We start from the raw sequence: 19588 nt of genomic DNA, 5'->3' as shown, positions 1-19588 counted from the left end.
TTTGTTGTGTTCTACTTCTGCCACATCATAGGCCTAGAACCTGAACTGAACTCATGTCTGTTTCAGGAACTTGGTGTCGTCGTATGTGCTGGCAAGGCAATGTTGTTGAACGCAGAAAGAGTCTGGTACACAGGATGTCTGAACTGGAGCTGTGTTGCCAGTCTGTTTCTGCTTTAGCAAACTTGTTGTCTAACCACATCAGTGTGGCGACTGGCAAGGCAATGATGTAACCAGTGTTGTTGAATGTAGAAAGAGTCTGGTACCCAGGTTAGCTGAGCTGGCCCTTAGCACAGGAAGGCCAAGGTTGATTATTTGGTAAATATTTTCTAAACTCTTCTTGAACTGCACTGTTGGTTAAGGGTTTGAAAGTAAGAATTTCACGGTAAGGTCTATACTTGTTGTATTCGGCGCATGTGACATAAAAGTTTGATTTGATACCGCAAAGCGATGTCCTTTATATATAGAGTGTGTGTGTGTGTGTGTGTGTGTGTGTGGGGGGAGTTAGTGTGTGAGGTTACTGTGGGTAAAAGTTGCCCTTCGCCACAGATCTAGGATCAGCTAGGTCCAAATCCTGACCATTAGTGGGAAAAACTCAAAACTGACCTTAGATCAGTGTCTGAGGGCAACTTCGTCCCACTCCAGTTACTGCACCACCAGAGCTCAAATTAAATGGCAATCGAATTAGGCCTATATCATCGTCAACACTGCAAGTTGTCCTGCTGCTCCTACAACTGCACCAATGTGTAATAAGTAGCCATCAGGTATCCCCAATGCAGTTAGTACCTATTAGTGCATAGAGGTCATGACTGGCTAATTCAATAGATAGTGGTGCCATTAGCTATACGCTAATTAATAGAGGTTAATTCAATAAGAACAGTGGAGGACAGAGAGAAGAGATGGAACTGAAGAGAAGGAGAGAACATGGTCAGAGTGCATTAGAATGTCACGATGGAAAACTTCCTGATCCGAGATAACGATTTGAACAGAGATACTGTCAACACACACTACTGGCACGAGATACTGTCGCCCACGCTCACACACACACACACAGAAAGCTGACACTCACACACCAAAACCCCCTCCCTTGGCCTGACTTAAACTCTCTACATTACAGCGGGTCTCTGGAGTGTGTCGACACCTTAGACCCATTGCCAGGGAATTGTTATTGTAGAGGGTGTGATCTGTGTACTGACTGGACTCATACTTCATCTCGTCGTGTGTGTGTAGCCAGAGAACCCAGATACACCGCCGTGAACCATTGACCCTCCCCAGCGACTCCATTCCATTGTGATGTAACGGAGCTCACAGGTCGTCCATCTTGGGAAGTCTTCTAGGGTCACCAGACATACACAAACTTTGGTGAAAAACTTGATCAAGGCGCCAAAGCAGCGGCACTGACAGAGTCTGTGTGTCCTGGTTGCCGGTCCCAAATAAAGAGCAGGTATTTATTACACCCGTCTTTATGTTACACAGAGTCTCTCTGACAGGAGTGTGTGTGCGCGACTGTGTGTGTGTGTGTTACATCCAGAGGGAGTGTGTTCTGTGTCTTGATGAGGGAGACAGTACAGTCAGTATACAGTTAGAGCAGAGGGCCTCTCATGAGGTAAACAGACAGGTTCTCTCTCTGTGCTCCCACTTCTTGGCAGTCTACACAGTGTATAAACACACACACACACCATCTCCCACACACACACTATGTATGGGGCCGTGGCTGGTGAACACACACACACACACACACACACACACACACACACACACACACACACGCACGTACAGTGGGGCAAAAAGTATTTAGTCAGCCACCAATTGTGCAAGTTCTCCCACTTAAAAAGATGAGAGAGGCCTGTAATTTTCAACATAGGAACACTTCAACTATGACAGACAAAATGAGAGAGAAAAAATCCAGAAAATCACATTGTAGGATTTTTTATGAATTTATTTGCAAATTATGGTGGAAAATAAGTATTTGGTCAATAACAAAAGTTTCTCAATACTTTGTTATATACCCTTTGTTGGCAATGACAGAGGTCAAACGTTTTCTGTAAGTCTTCACACACTGTTGCTGGTATTTTGGCCCATTCCTCCATGCAGATCTCCTCTAGAGCAGTGATGTTTTGGGGCTGTTGCTGGGCAACACAGACTTTCAACTCCCTCCAAAAGATTTTCTATGGGGTTGAGATCTGGAGACTGGCTAGGCCACTCCAGGACCTTGAAATGCTTCTTACGAAGCCACTCCTTCGTTGCCCGGGCGGTGTGTTTGGGATCATTGTCATGCTGAAAGACCCACCCACGTTTCATCTTCAATGCCCTTGCTGATGGAAGGAGGTTTTCACTCAATCTCACGATACATGGCCCCATTCATTCTTTCCTTTACACGGATCAGTCGTCCTGGTCCCTTTGCAGAAAAACAGCCCCAAAGCATGATGTTTCCACCCCCATGCTTCACAGTAGGTGCAACTCAGCATTCTTTGTCCTTCAAACACGACGAGTTGAGTTTTTACCAAAAAGTTATATTTTGGTTTCATCTGACCATATGACATTCTCCCAATCTTCTTCTGGATCATCCAAATGCTCTCTAGCAAACTTCAGACGGGCCTGGACATGTTCTGGCTTAAGCAGGGGCCACGTCTGGCACTGCAGGATTTGAGTCCCTGGCGGCATAGTGTGTTACTGATGGTAGGCTTTGTTACTTTGGTCCCAGCTCTCTGCAGGTCATTCACTAGGTCCCCCCGTTTGGTTCTGGGATTTTTGCTCACCGTTCTTGTGATCATTTTGACCCCACAGGGTGAGATCTTGCGTGGAGCCCCAGATCGAGAGAGATTATCAGTGGTCTTGTATGTCTTCCATTTCCTAATAATTGCTCCCACAGTTGATTTCTTCAAACCAAGCTGCTTACCTATTGCAGATTCAGTCTTCCCAGCCTGGTGCAGGTCTACAATTTCGTTTCTGGTGTCCTTTGACAGCTCTTTGGTCTTGGCCATAGTGGAGTTTGGAGTGTGACTGAGGTTGTGGACAGGTGTCTTTTATCCTGATAACAAGTTCAAACAGGTGCCATTAATACAGGTAACGAGAGGAGGACAGAGGAGCCTCTTAAAGAAGGTAACGAGTGGAGGACAGGTCTGTGAGAGCCAGGTCTGTGAGAGCCAGAAATCTTGCTTGTTTGTAGGTGACCAAATACTTATTTTCCACCATAATTTGCAAATAAATTCATTTAAAAATCCTACAATGTGATTTTCTGGATTTTTTCTCTCATTTTGTCTGTCATAGTTGAAGTGTACCTATGATGAAAATTACAGGCCTCTCATCTTTTTAAGTGGGAGAACTTGCACAATTGGTGGCTGACTAAATACTTTTTTTGCCCCACTGTATACAGAAAAATGTGTGTGTATGCAGGTACACAGGCTGTATGCAGGCTGCTTTTTGAAATAGGGTTTCTGCACTAACTTAGTACGCCTAATCAACTTTCCCTCTCATCAAGTGCAACATGGTCACATCTGTCTGTTCGCCTACTTGCAACAGCAGGGAATAACCAGTTACCACGTATAAACTGGATGAGAAGACGTTGAGAGACAGGGAAAACAAGTGGAAAGAACATGTCATCCCCAGGGCTTGGAGAAAGAGACGGAGGGAGGCAGGGCACAAGTGCGAAAGAGAACGAGAGCGCACACCTGCAGCTTTACTGCCCGTATGTCTCTCAGTGGCTCCAGCCCTGCAGTAATGAGAGAGAGAGAGATGAAGGGAGAGAGAGACAGAGAGAAAGGCAGCCAGACTAGTAGAGTACCATGAGAGAGCGAGAGTAGTGAGATAAAAGATTCTAGGATAAGTAGAGACAGAGGGAACACAGAATGCAAGAGAAAGAGAGGGAGCCAGGACGAGCAGTGTGAAAGAAAGAGACAGATAATGTCTGTAGGACGAGTGGCCAGAGAGAGAAAGAGAGGGAGCATGCAGAGTGAAAGAGAGAGGGGAAGTGGAAAGCCAACACAAACAAAGAGAAACAGCACGAGGGGGACAGGAAGAGAGAGGCAGATGACGCACAGCTGGGCCAATGTGACATGGAGAGAGAGAGAGAGAGAGAGAGAGAGAGAGAGAGAGACAGAGGACAGAACGAGATGGACGGAGGACAAAACAAATGTAGCCAGGAGGACAAAGAGGAGAGAGAGACCCAGACAAGAGGAGAAATAGCCCAGTCATTCAGCTAGAGACAGAAAATAGAAAGCAATTTAAAAACCATTATGAGAAGTGGACATGGAGGGAAAGAATAGTAAGCAGACAATAAAGGAAGTAAACAGCTGCCTGTAAGGCAAACTGACATAAACAAGAGAGACCCAGAAACTAAAAAATACAGACACTTGTGAATTGAATGTACCAAGACACAAAATTAAACACATATTGGACGGATAGACTGACAGACGCAGACCCACAGCCATGGGAAAGAAGGCACAAACACCCACTACAGCAACACACAGACAGTACAGCACAGTACATACATGCCCTTTGAACCCTACCGCTGTGTCAGGGTGACCGCTGTCTTCCGACCGCTCCCCCGGGCTCTCCCCCATCGCCTCTTCGCTCGCCATCACCCCCCTTCTCTTGCTCCCTCCCGCTCTCTCTGAAAGTCTCCCCCCTAGAGCACTGCTTTATCTCTCCCTGCTCAAACACACCGCCAACTTCCCTCTTCAAAAGGGAAGAGAGAGAAAAAGGAAACAACAGGGGAACTAGAGAGGGAAAAGGCTGCCTGGTCGAGAGACGAGAAAAGAACAGGAGCCCTTAGACAGACGGAAAGAAGAAAAAAAGAGAGAGTGTGACAGATCTCTACCCTGCACAGCATCCTGGTCTTTGAGAAAGAGAGAGAGAGCAGGAAAGAGAGCCAAAAAGCGAGAGGGAGAGAGTGCAAGAGTGTGTAATTGTAAACATTCATTTAGGCAGGGTCGGTCTAGAGACTGAACATCAGAGAGAGAGGAGAGCAGTTCTATGTGCTCATTGTGTGTGAAAGAAAATATGACCAGAGGGCATAATAACAGAGGTACTGAGAAAAAGAGGTAGGGGGAGGGAGAGAGCGAGAGAAAACAGACAAGAGAGGCTCTAGCGCGACTACATCACTCATCCTCCCCCAGCTCAGATAAGGCCTGACGGATGAAGGGAAGGAGGAAAGTAGAGGGAGGGAGGGAGTGGGAAGTCTAGAAAATTATCCTGGCGCTTTCTCCTTCCATCTCTCCTAGCTTCCCCATCGTGTTTAAAAAGCACATAGTCCAGCACGTCAAAGGAGATTGATGTTCCGTTATGTAAACCCTAAGTACAGTGCCTTTGGAAAGTACTCAGACCCCTTAACTTTATTCCACATTTTATTACATTACAGCCTTATTGTAAAATGTATAAAAATAAATCATCCCTCATCAATCTACACACAATACCCCATAATGACAAAGCGAAATCAGGTTTATACATTTTTGAAAATTTATTACAAATAAAAAAATCAGAAATACTTTATTTACATAAGTATTCAGACCCTTTGCTATGAGACTTGAAATTGAGCTCAGGTGCATCCTGTTTCCATTGATCATCCTTGAGATGTTTCTACAACTTGATTAGTCCACCTGTGGTAAATTCAATTTATCAGACATGATTTGGAAAAGCTCAAACCTGTCTATATAAGGTCCCACAGTTGACAGTGCATGTCAGAGAAAAAACAGAGTAATCCGTAGAGCTCCGAGACAGGATTGTTTCGAGGCACAAATCTGGGGAGGGGTACCAAAACACTTCTGCAGCAGTGAAGGTCCATTCAAGAACTTAGGTCGCATGGAGGTTGGTTTGGGTATGAAAAGTCTGACATGGACCAGAAAACTGTTCTCTGCAAAATATGCCGTAGGCCGGTCCCAAAAACAGGCTCAAAACACCACTAACCTCTTACCACATACACAAGAATCATGTGAAACAGTACGGAGAGAGTCTACGGATGAGACCCAAAAAAGTACAGTTGAGTGCTCAAAACAAACCCCCGACTCAGACGTTGCAAGAGGCTTATGCCCGCGGCACACCATATGGCAAAGAATCACGGAGATGGAAGGAGATAACAGCTGCGGTTACAACTTATATCTGCAAAGACAAGGCCCCAATTTACATGGTTGAGAAACGGGGGTTTCGTGAGTTGGTGCTAACACTAGACCCAAGGCACCAAATTGATATGTGACACGTATAAATGCCAAAATAACATGCAAAACAGGCAAGCCCCCCTGTCACGGCCGTTGAAAGAAGTAGACCAAAGCGCTGCGTGGTGAGTGTACATATTCCTTTTTATTAGGATGACGCCAACAAAAACAATAAACAATACAAAAACAACCATGAAGCTTAACTTCTTTGGGGTAGGGGGCAGTATTGGATAGCTTGGATGAAAAACGTGCACAAATTAAGCTGCCTGCTACTCAGCCGTAAAAGCTAGAATATGCATATAATTAGTACATTTGGATAGAAAACACTCTGAAGTTTCTAAAACTGTTTGAATGATGTCTGTGAGAATAACAGAACTCATATGGCAGGCAAAAACCTGAGAAAAAAATCCAACCAGGAAGTGGGAAATCTGAGGTTTGTAGTTTTTCAACTCAGCCCCCATTGAAGATACAGTGGGATATTAGTTATGTTTCACTTCCCAAGGCCTCCACTAGATGTTGATAGTATTTAGAAACTGTTTTGAGGATTCTACTCTAAAGGAGGGGCTCATAAGGGCTCTTTGAGTGAGTGGTCTGGCAGAGTGCCACAGCCTCGGTCTGGCGCGCTCACGTGAAAGGTAGCTACGTTCCACTTCATTTGTACAGACAAAGGAATTGTCCGGTTGGAACATTAATGAAGTTTTATGTTAAAAACATCCTAAAGATTGATTCCATACTTAGTTCGGCATGTTTCTATAGGCTGTAACGGAACTTTTTGAACTTTTCGTCCGACGCAACCTGAACACGCTTTTGGATTTGTTTACCAAACGCCCTAACAAAAGAAGATATTTGGACATAACATTATCGAACAAATCAAACATTTATGGTGGAACTCGGATTCCTGGGAGTGCATTCTGATGAAGATCATCTAAGGTAAGTGAATATTTAAAATGCTTTTTCTGAGTAATGTTGACTACCCAATATGGCAGGTATATTTTTGGCTGCTTTGTTGTCTAAAGGCTGTACTCAGATTATTGCATGGTTTGCTTTCGCCGTAAAGTTTTTTTGAAATCTGACACAGCGGTTGCATTAAGGAGAGGTTTATCTAAAGTTCCATGTATTATAGTTGTAACTTAATCAATGTTTATTATGAGTATTTTTGTAAATTGATGTGGCTCTCTGCACAATCACCACATGTTTTAGAACTACTGAACATAACGCGCCAATGTAAACTCAGATTTTTTTTATATAAATATGAAATTTATCAAACAAAACATACATGTATTGTGTAAAATGAAGTCCTATGAGTGTCATCTGATGAAGATCAAAGGTTAGTGATTCATTTTATCTCTATGTCTGCTTTTTGTGACTCCTATCTTTGGCTGGGAAAATGTGTTTTTCTGTGGCTTGGTGGTGACCTAACATAATCGTTTGTGGTGCTTTCGCTGTAAATCATTTTTGAAATCAGACACTGTGGCTAGATTAATGAGAATTCTCTCTTTAAAATGGTGTAAAATACTTGTATGCAAGAGGAACCACCTTATTTTAAGAATGTGAAATGTCAGAATAATAGTAAGAGAGAATGATTTATTTCAACTTTTATTTCTTTCATCACATTCCCAGTGGGTCAGAAGTTTACATACACTCAATTAGTATTTGTTAGCATTGCCTTTAAATTGTTTAACTTAGGTCAAACATTTTGGGTAGCCTTCCACAAGCTTCCCACAATAAGTTGGGTGAATTTTGTCCCATTCCTCCTGACAGAGCTGGTTTAACTGACTCAGGTTTGTGGGCCTCCTTGCTCGCACATGCTTTGTCAGTTCTGCCCACAAATATTCTATGGGATTAATGTCAGGACTTTGTGATGGCCACTCCAATATCTTGACTTTGTTGTCCTTAGGCCATTTTGCCACAACTTTGGAAGTATGCTTGGTGTCCTTGTTCATTTGGAAGACCCATTTGCGACCAAACTTCAACTCTCTGACTGATATCTTGAGATGTTGCTTCAATATATCCACATAATTTCTCCCCCTCATGATGCCATCTATTTTGAAGTGCACCAGTCCCTCCTGCAGCAAAGCACCCCCACAACATGATGCTGCTACCCCCGTGCTTCACGGTTGGGATGGTGTTCTTCGGCTTGCAAGCCTCCCCTTTTTCCTCCAAACATAACGTTGGTCAATATGGCCAAACAGTTCTATATATGTTTCATCAGACCAGAGGACATTTCTCCAAAAAGTACAATCTTTGTCCCCATGTGCAGTTGCAAACCGTAGTCAGGCTTTTTAATGGCGGTTTGAAGCAGTGGCTTCTTCCTTGCTGAGCGGCCTTTCAGGTTATGTCGATATAGGACTCGTTTTACTGTGGATATAGATACTTTTGTACCTCTTTCCTCCAGCATCTTCACAAGGTCCTTTGGTGTTGTCCTGGGATTGATTTGCACTTTTCTCACCAAAGTACGTTCATCTCTAGGAGACAGAACGCGTCTCCTTCCTGAGCGGTATGATGGCTGCATGGTCCCATGGTGTTTATACTTGCGTACTATTGTTTGTACAGATGAACGTGGTACCTTCAGGCATTTGGAAATTGCTCCCAAGGATGAACCAGACTTGTAGAGGTCTACACATTTTTTTGTGAGGTCTTGGCTGACCTCTTGATTTTCCCATGATGTCAAGCAAAGAGACACTGAGTTTGACGGTAGGCCTTGAAATACATCCACAGGTACATCTCCAATTGACTCAAATGATGTCAATTAGCCTATGAGAAGCTTATAAAGCCATGACATCATTTTATGGAATTTTCCAAGCTGTTTAAAGGCACAGTCAACTTAGTGTATGTAAACTTCTGACCCACTGGAATTGTGATACAGTGAATTATAAGTGAAATAATCTGTCTGTAAACAAATGTTGGAAAATGTACTTGTCATGCACAAAGTAAATGTCCTAACTGACTTGCCGAAACTATATTTTTTTAACAGGAAATCTTTGGAGTGTTTGAAAAATAAGTTTCAATGACTCCAACCTAAGTGTATGTAAACTTCCGACTTCAACTGTACATACCTCAAATCATCTCAACTACCTCGTACCCCTGCACATTGACTCGGTACCGGAACTCCTTGTATATAGTCACGTGATTGTTATTTTATTGTGTTACTATTTCTTTTTTTATAGCAGAAGGGAGGGAGAAAGGCATGTGGAGAGGAAAGGCGGGGAGAGATGTTTGAAGGACAAACATTCCCACCTGGGATGTAAACAGAGCAAGGTCTGGTAGTGAAGTGGCTCATATCCATAAACAGTGAACCATCTGAATAACTCATACTGTGGCATGGAGGGAGGAGAGAGAGAAGGGAGAGACGTGGAGGGAGGAGAGAGAGAAGGGAGAGACGTGGAGGGAGGAGAGAGAGAAGGGAGAGACGTGGAGGGAGGAGAGAGAGAAGGGAGAGACGTGGAGGGGGAGGAGAGAGAGAAGGGAGAGACGTGGAGGGAGGAGAGAGAGAGGGAGAGACGTGGAGGGAGAGAGAGAGAGAAGGGAGACGTGGAGGGAGAGAGAGAGAAGGGAGAGACGTGGAGGGAGGAGAGAGAGAAGGGAGAGACGTGGAGGGAGGAGAGAGAGAAGGGAGAGACGTGGAGGGAGGAGAGAGAGAAGGGAGAGACGTGGAGGGAGGAGAGAGAGAAGGGAGAGACGTGGAGGGAGGAGAGAGAGAAGGGAGAGACGTGGAGGGAGGAGAGAGAGAAGGGAGAGACGTGGAGGGAGGAGAGAGAGAAGGGAGAGACGTGGAGGGAGGAGAGAGAGAAGGGAGAGACGTGGAGGGAGGAGAGAGAGAAGGGAGAGACATGGAGGGAGGGAGAGAGAGCAAGAAAGTGAAAAAGCAAGGGAGAAAGAGATGGACAGATGGAGAAAAACATGCCCTAGAGAAGCCCACAGAGACTGAAGGCCTTGGCAGCAGTTGCAACTGTATAACACACACACCGCCAGCTGAGCCCGTGGCTCTCCACACCAGCCTGTCCATCACTCACCGTCTCTCTCCCATGCTGAGTCAGTGAGTGGCCTAGACACCTGTCAATAATCCCAAGGCCTGGAGTCAGTAGGCTAATACATCTGAGGGCAGGATTAGTTGAACTTGACACGTGGTGGAAGGTTTCCTGCTGTGAAGGCATGTTGGCTGCCTTGTTGAATTAACACTGTTCATGAAGAATCAGATAAAGGCCTATGCCACAGTATGCTGCACAACGTAGTAAATATGGCCTCAGTTCTGTTCCAAGACAGGTCTTGTCATGTTCGTCCTTATGATAACAGATGGCAGAGCTAGTAACAGCTGATCCTAGACCAGCCATTAGGGTAGAATCTCTCCCTGGAGGGCCCTTACATGCTATTACACCATGCACCGTGCTGTGTGTCCCACTACTAGACACCTGTGAAAGCTGCATTCACTCCGCAGTGATGAGGTGTGAAACTAGTGTAGCCAACAGAGCAGTGACAAGTGGATGCACAGGCCTTTCACACCCCAATGTGTGTGTGTGTGTGTGTGTGTGTGCGCACACACACAATGCCAAATGGAGTTTGGCAGAAGTCCTGTATAAAGTAACTATGTTAAATACATGTTATATGCTTGTACCTAATATCAAATACTGTACACTGATAAACACAGACATGCAAGACCTAACCACAGACAAAGACAACCCCAAGGCACAATAACACAGAGACACACAGTCTGTGTGTGCGCGCGTATGTGTGTTTTTGTGCATGCACAATGTGCTGTCTGGGAGGCCTGACTTGAATGAAGATTTAATGGAGTGATTGACTATTAAATATGATTGACTATTACATATGTCCTGTGTTCTGTCTGAGTCCGGGTCACGTTGACACATTGGGGGAGATCAGGAGAACCAATCCTCTACTATTCTACAACAGAAAACCAATTAAGTTCAACAACACACTCCTGAGACTTCCTGGATAGCTAGGAGTCACAAATAATAAACAGCATCAGAGTGAAGAGAATGGGGGAACAGCAGCATCAAGGATACATTTTAGACAGGGTTAAACAGTCTTTCATCAAGACAGACAATATTAAAACATTGATTTCTATTGTGTGGCAAGTACACTTGACTGAATTGGGATGATCTCGATGGGTGAGTTCCATATGCTCTCTAATCAAATCAAATTGTATTTGTCACTTGCGCCAAATACAACAGGTGTAGGTAGACCTTACCGTGAAATGCTTACTTACAAGCCCTTAACCAACAATGCAATTCAAGAAAGAGTTGAGAAAATATTTATTAAATAAACTAAAGTTTAAAAAAAAAAAATATATATATATATATATATAAAATCAATCAAAAAGTAACAAAAAATATAGATAACAATAACGAGGCTATATACAGGGGGTACCGGTACAGAGTCAATGTGCGAGGGTACAGGTTAGTCGAGGACTCTATGCCAGAACTCTACATCTGTGGTTTGTCTCGACCGAACATAGACTTTATTATCGCGTAAACATACAGACTGAAACCTGGATGGCTCCCGCTCTCCCTCCCCCACATCCCTACGTTCTCTCTTACTCTGTTAGTTAGAAGTCTGGCCCACAAGGCCCTGAGGGAGCCACACAACTCCCCTCTCCATGTCTCCTCTCAACCACAACAATACACTATTGTATAAGAATAACATATAGGGCCTAAAAACAGAAGAATAATGACTTGTTATAACCAGCTGACGAAAATTACAAAAAGCAGGATGTTTCTGTTCCCACGATATCTCTATGAACAGACAATTCTCATAAGCATTATGAATATAGGCCTAAGTGTGTAATTCACTCACTGTACCAGATAAGTCAGTGTGTGAACCTGAACTGAACTAAATCTCCCTCTCTCTCTGCACTAAGTAGGGGGGAAAGATTAATTATAGAGACTAGTTATGAATAAACCAGTGCGAGCTAGCTGCAGCGTTACTGCGTCTGCTAGTGGAAGAGACTGGGATGAACTGTGCTCCTAATTGGAATGACAAGCCCAGAGTTAATCCTCCAGCCTACACTGAACTGAACAGAGTACACACACACACACACACACACACACACACACACACACACACACCCTCCACCTTCCTCTCTGAATCATGAGTCATACATAGAAACATCTGGAGGTGTGGATTCCTGGGATGCCTGTGTGGTGACGTCAGCAAGACCTGGGATGGATCAGGGCTAGCCTAGCAGGCAACCACAAAAGTGTTGGAGAAGTAAAAGTGCAATATGTGCTATGTAAGAAAGCTAACGTTTCAGTTCCTTGCTCAGAACATGAGGACATATGAAAGCTGGTGCTTCCTTTTAACATAAGTCTTCAATATTCCCCGGTAAGAAGTTTTAGGTTGTAGTTATTGGAATTATAGGACATTTCCCTCTATACCATTTGTATTTCATTAACCTTTGACTATTGGATGTTCTTATAGGCACTTTAGTATTGCCAGTGTAACAGTATAGCTTCCGTCCCTCTCATCGCTCCTCCCTGTGCTTGAACCAGCAACACAACGACAACAGCCAACATCGAAGCAGCGTTACCCATGCAGAGCAAGGGGAACAACTACTAGGAGGCTCAGAGCGAGTGATGTTTGAAACGCCATTAGCACGCGCTACCTAGCTAGCCATTTCACTTCGGTTACACCAGCCTCATCTCGGGAGTTGATAGGCTTGAAGTCATAAACAGCGGACGGAGGACGATAGAAAGACAGACAGTGACAGAACGAGGGATATGAAGAGCAACTTTTTAACTTTACGATAAGCCTCATGTCCCCTCACGCTGTACCGAAGCCGTCAGTACATCCGAGAGGGAGGACAGGGCAGGGCAGTGGGACATGGAGGCTTCAAAGCAGTAACCCTACACCCTGGCCTGACAGCAGAGAGAGACGGGAGGGAGAGAGAGAGAGAGAGGATTTACTCTGGCAAGGAGTCCGGGGACAAAGGCAATGAGACAGAATGAGAGGGGGGTAGAATGGTTGCCAAACACATACAACAACACCGAGATTTTTGCAATTCGTTCGTCATGGGCAGCAGAGAACTAGAAGGAAAGACGACCAAAGGAGGAATTTGGGGGTGACCAGTGAGATATACCTGCTGGAGCGCGTGCTACGAGTGGGTGCTGCTATGGTGACCAGTGAGCTGAGATAAGGCGGGGCTTTACCTAGCAGAGACTTGTAGATAACCTGTAGCCAGTGGGTTTGGTGACGAGTATGAAGCGAGGGCCAACCAACAAGAGCGTACAGGTCGCAATGGTGGGTAGTGTATGGGGCTTTGGTGACAAAACGGATGGCACTGTGATAGACTGCATCCAGTTTGTTGAGTAGAGTGTTGGAGGCTATTTTATAGATGACATCACCGAAGTCGAGGATCGGTAGGATGGTCAGTTTTACGAGGGTGTTTGGCAGCATGAGTGAAGGATGCTTTGTTGCGAAATAGGGAGCCGATTCTAGATTTCATTTTGGATTGGGGATGCTTAATGTGAGTCTGGAAGGAGAGTTTACAGTCTAACCAGACACCCAGGTGTGAGAGAGAGAAGTGGGAGAGAGAGAGGTGTGGGAGAGGACTAAATTCAGAATGTGTTAGCTAGACAGTGTGAGTGTGTTTGGGGGGGGGTAGATAGATAGATATTGGGTCAGAGGAAAGAGACTGCTGGGTCTTGTAAACAGCCAGAGAGAGAGAGCAGAGAAAGAGAGAGGTGCTCGGTAGACAGAGAAAGAGAGCTGGTGAGGTGATACTGATAAACATGGCTCGGGAAAACCCCTGTAACAGAGGGCAGTCAAAGAAAAGGACGGTTGGGACGACAAGGAGATAAAAGGAGGACTACAGAAAGACAGTGACAGAACAAGGGATGAAGAGCAACTTTTGAACTTTACCATAAGCCTCATGTCCTCTCCCGCTGTACTGAAGCCGTCAGTATATCTGAGAGGGAGGACAGGGCAGGGCAGGGCAGTGGGACATGGAGGCTTCGGAGCAGTAACCCTACACCCTGGCCTGACAGCAGAGAGACAGAGGGAGAGGGGAGGGGAGGATTTACTCTGGCAAGGGGCCCGGGGACAAAGGCAATGAGAAGAATAGTTGTTAAAGGGAGTGTGAGATGTGTGGGAGAGGAGAGTGGGAATCAGACTAAATTCAGCATGTGTTAGCTAGACAGTGTGAGTGAGTGAGTGAGTGAGTGAGTGAGTGAGTGAGTGAGTGAGTGAGTGAGTGAGTGAGTGAGAGAACAAGGAGGCAAGCGATGTGGGATTCAGAGTTAATGCAGCTTGTGTTGCTGGGTGGAGGAGAGTTCACTGCAAGTGAGGCAATACATCACCACCACCCAGCTGCTCAGTACTGGTTAGCTTTACTTTCCCCTAACCCTACCACCCCTCCTCTAACTGGAGTAAACTAATGGTCAACAACACTTAGGCTTCCGCTTCCAGCTCATACATACTACGTACATTTCACAGACAGTATATTTGACCTCAACCTCTCCCATCTATTCTCTGAAGACCATCCAGTTGGGATTTCTAGCTGCCATATATTATTTTCAACTGGTACAACAGTCACACCCTCTTAATCTTAATCTGAGTCTCTCTCTCTCTCTCTCTCTCACACACACACACACACACCTGGCCAACAGGTGACCGTCGTAATCATGATTTCAGCACCGCAGGCTACAATCACAGCCAGACACACCATGTGTCCTGTACAACACTGCACCAACTACAAGTCTGTCTTTGGTGCCTATTGAGGTCTACTAAATTCAGAACTTCTCTCAGACACACACACTTCCTTAGAACTCGGGGCCAGTGGTGGCGTGCCGATACACACAGCAGCAGAATAAGAGACGATACACACACAACTGTCTGAAGCTGGAGAAGCCAAGGAAAGTGGGATTAAGGGAAGGAGGGCGGGTGAGCAGTGAGCACTGGGCCGCGTTAGCCTTGGGTCTTTAGCTGGAACGCTGTGAATGGCCTCATTGTACCCCGGTCTGCCCTCTGAGGGAGTGCCGTGTGTGTGTGTGTGTGTGTCTGTACTCCTGTAAGACCTCTTGAATGAAATGGTATTTGTATCGGGAATACTCTATGGGGTGGACACACTAAACTCGCTGCGCCCCATAGCACTCTGGGTAATAGTGTGTGTGTGTGTGCGAGCAATACCTCTTAAACTGGTACTGTAACTGGAATGACCCTCCACAGTGTTTCTGTGTGGTCACAGCTGGACTATTGGGCTCAGGTCCTTGTGTTGTTTTAAAAGACTCCTCAATAACAGCTGGATCACAAGTAGAAAATACTAGTCCTTGTGTGTGTATAGAAAGTGCATAATTAGAAGGAATGAACGTGTAACGTTCATTCCTTCGACGATAAACGAATCCGACCATCACTCCCGGTGAGACTCCCGGTGAGACAAATCCGCGACTCGTCAGTGAAGAGCACTTTTTGCTAGTCCTGTCTGGTCCAGCGACGGTGGGTTTGTGCCCATAGTCGACGTTGTTGCCGGTGATGTCTGGTGACAACAGGCCTACACAAGCCCTTTCTCAGCCCTCTCTCAGCCTATTGCGGACAGTCTGAGCACTGATGGAGGGATTGTGCGTTCCTGGTGTAACTCGGACAGTTATTGTTGCCATCCTGTACCTGTCCTGCAGGTGTGATGTTCGGATGTACCGATCCTGTGCAGGTGTTGGTACACGTGGTCTGTCACTGCGAGGACGATCCGCTGTAAGTCCTGTCTCCCTGTAGCGCTGTCTTAGGCGTCTCACAGTACGGACATTGCAATTTATTGCCTGGCCACATCTGCAATCCTCATGCCTCCTTGCAGCATGCCTAAGGCAAGTTCACGGAGATGAGCAGGGACCCTGGGCGTTTTTCCAGAGTCAGAAAAAAGGCCTCTTTAGTGTCCTAAGTTTTCATAACTGACCTTTAATTGCCTACCATCTGTAAACTGTTAGTGTCTTAACAACCGTTCCACAGGTGCATGTTCATTAATTATTTATGGTTCATTGAACAAGCATGGGAAACAGTGTTCAAACCCTTTCACAATGAAGATCTGTGAAGTTATTTGGATTTTCGAAACATTTTTGAATTGACAGGGACGTGAAAAAGGGATGTGACTTTTTCTTCTGAGTTTATGTGTGAATCCTGGAGATTACCACACTACGCTTTACCAGGGTGGCTCAGGGTTGATTCCCCTGGTAGAGTAGGCCTATACTGAATAGAGGGCACACACACACCACTACCCAGTGTGCTGTGGGGCGCAGTGACGCACGCGGCAGGGGAGGAAGAGAGAGGACGAGGTTAGTTTCCAACAGAGTGGCTGGCTGCAACACAGTGCTGCTGAACCGTTACTACCAGCCAACTGAGAAGACCTACTGCCTGTGTTCCTGCCTGGGAGCCCACACTGTGCCAGAGGATAGCAGAGATCTCTCACAGGGGAGAATAGAAGTGTGTGTGTGTGTGTGTAGTGCTGGGCGATATGGACAAAAAGTCATAATGCGATAAATGTAATGATTTTGCTCGACAACAACAAATACAACAATTCAAAAATGATTTAATGGACAGTTACTTTACATTAGAGGCAAGGCTCTAGAATATTTTTCCCCAATGCCAAGTAAGACAACTGCGATGGTAGCCTATGATTAAAAATGTCAACTATTTCATCTAAAATATCCAGGAAACGTATGATACAGTGGGGCAAAAATGTATTTACTCAGCCAGCAATTATGCAAGTTCTCCTCCTCAAGCTCTGTCATTTAGAAAGACACAAAAAACATAGCAGGTTACAAAGTAGCATTTCGCAGATACGTTTTGTTGTATGGGGTTGTCACTCGCCAGGGACTCAAATTCATGTTACACCAACTAACTAGCTGTGTGAGAGTAGGGCTGTTGCGGTGACCGTATTACCGGCACACCGGCAGTCATGGCTTGGTTAAATGGTTAAATTCATGGTTAAATTCAACGTGACCGTTGAGTCACAGTAATCTCCTCTTATGCACTCTGGCTTTGGTAGTATCCAACTTGTAGGGCTAATAAAATGTCTTTAATGTAGGGCTAATAAAATGTATTTAATGTAGGGCTAATAAAATGTCTTTAATGTAGGGCTAATAAAATGTGTCTAACGTAGGGCTAATAAAATGTGTCTAACGTAGGGCTAATAAAATGTGTCTAACGTAGGGCTAATAAAATGTCTTTAACGTAGGGCTAATAAAATGTCTTTAACGTAGGGCTAATAAAATGTCTAACGTAGGGCTAATAAAATGTCTAACGTAGGGCTAATAAAATGTCTAACGTAGGGCTAATAAAATGTCTTTAACGTAGGGCTAATAAAATGTCTTTAACGTAGGGCTAATAAAATGTCTAACGTAGGGCTAATAAAATGTCTAACGTAGGGCTAATAAAATGTCTAACGTAGGGCTAATAAAATGTCTAACGTAGGGCTAATAAAATGTCTAACGTTGGGCTAATAAAATGTCTTTAACGTTGGGCTAATAAAATGTCTTTAACGTTGGGCTCATCAGGCTCAGGTAGCATCAGGCTTGAATTTTAGATCAAAGCTCTAATCAAATCCAGACATAGGCCTATTTATATGCTTAATAATGCTTTTGAATTACATTTCTGGTTTTGGCAGGGAATACCGGGTTACCTGGGAGAAAAGTGATTTATTCTCGGGATGGAACATTTGTAAAATACAGGGAAAATATTCAAATCCTAGTTGAAACTGAGTGTAAGACATGGTCGTTGTAGATGTTATTTTGAGCCTAGCACAGCAAAATGGACAGCGCTTTCTAAGATAACGATTAATTCAAAACACACATATGCATACATTAACGGTCAATTATTGTGAGAACGGCTGACTTTTACATGAAAATATCCGGTAGACCGCTACAATAGACCGCTACAAATAGACCGCTACAGCCCTAGGTAAGAATACTTGGTGCTATCTGGGATCCTTGCGACTTCCCTATGCTTTATCCCTACCCTAGCCATAACCCTTACCAAATCCGAATCTTGACCTTTACCGTAACCATTTTCAAAATGCAAACTTCAAATGGGGGTAGGGACGTCCCAAGGATCCCTATTAGCATGGACAGTTCACAGAGGCAATGCTTGGGGTGAGAGGCAGCGCTGCGTCAGCGGCAAATTTTGTGATAGATGTTTTTCCTTTCAAGTGACAACTACCAGAAGTCAGTGGCTACAGCCCTACAATCGATTATAACATAGCTAAATATCAATACACTGAAAATGTGTCTTCTGCGGTTGTTTTCCAGCTGGCTAGCATGAGGCAGCTCAATCTTCAGTGTCCAGGCAATTTTTTTTGCTGGAATCAGTGCAGTTTATCCTCCTTTCACTAGAGTGACACACAGTTTTTCCTTGAAAAAAATATTGTCTTTCTGGTGCTCCTAAATTTTATGCGGTGCTTACATGAAATGTTCTTTCCTCAAATTTAAGAAATAAACTTGGAGTATCTTTGTATTGCTGTTTTAAGCAGAATCCATGAAGATATTTTGTTTTGTTTTCATTCCAGCTATAGTAATAAAAATATCCGGGCACACGTTTGGTCCCTTGATATCAATTGAGCAACGTTTGGGCGCTTTTTACTCAAACCACCAGCCCACGGGCCATATGTATGTGTTTGATACCACTGGTTTAGATACAAGTACCATGAAATCTCTAACACAATACATGAATTTGATTTAGAGCATACCACCCTGCATCCCACTGCTGGCTTGCCCCAAGCTAAGCAGGGTATGTCCTGAATGGGAGACCAGGTGCTGCTGGAAGTGGTGTTGGAGAGCCAGTAGGGGGCACTCTTCCCTCTGGTCAAAGGATATTCCAATGTACCAGGGCAGTGAAGAGGACATTGCCCTGCATAGGGTGACATCTTTCGAATGGGACGTTAAACAGGTGTCCTGATTTTGTGGTCAATCAAAATCCCATGACACTTATCGTAAGAGTAGGGGTGTTAACCCCGGTGTGATGGCTAAATTCCCAACCTAGACCCATCATGGCTACCTTATCATTCTTAATTGGCATATATCACTCCTCACCTCTCAACCCGATAGTGGATGTGTAGTAGCATTCTGGCATAAAAATGATGGCTGTGCATCACCTGGTGGGTGGTGGATGAGTTCCCCCCCTTACTATGTAAAGCGTTTTGAGTACCTCAGTTGGTAGAAAAGTGCTGGATAAATCCAATCAATTATTATAAATCCATTTTTTGAACTTAACTTGCTAACCACTTCATTTATGTGGTTTCTTTCTTCACAGACTCCATGAAATTATGAAAAATACAGCGCTACACAGAACAAAAGCAGACAAATACTAAGCGCACACTTCCAACAACTAAACAAGTTCAAGTCGAGCAGTCATTTGAAAGAGTAAGAACATTTCAGCGACACAACTCAAAGCCGAAATCCTTTAACGCCAAGATAATGGAATTCATTGCCCTTGACAATCAACCGTTC

General features: G+C 44.6%; 1 protein-coding gene across 2 annotated transcripts in view; it reads right to left on the bottom strand.

Annotated features, from left to right (window-relative positions):
* pkn1a (protein kinase N1a) overlaps positions 1-19588 on the bottom strand; it is a 49862-nt gene that overhangs the window by 17192 nt on the left and 13082 nt on the right. The window contains exon 1 of one of the 2 annotated variants that reach the window (XM_024442395.2): positions 4506-4765. The exons of the other annotated variant lie outside the window; for it this stretch is intronic. Within the exon in view, the coding sequence (XP_024298163.2) occupies positions 4506-4577 (72 nt within the window). The 5' untranslated portion in view covers positions 4578-4765. Of the gene's footprint in view, positions 1-4505; positions 4766-19588 lie in introns of those variants that run through there. 2 annotated transcript variants of the gene reach the window in all.

This window comes from Oncorhynchus tshawytscha, linkage group LG02 (genome assembly GCF_018296145.1).
Source record: "Oncorhynchus tshawytscha isolate Ot180627B linkage group LG02, Otsh_v2.0, whole genome shotgun sequence".
Classification (NCBI taxonomy): Eukaryota; Metazoa; Chordata; class Actinopteri; order Salmoniformes; family Salmonidae; genus Oncorhynchus; species Oncorhynchus tshawytscha.
This window is presented reverse-complemented; position numbering and strand designations above follow the sequence as displayed.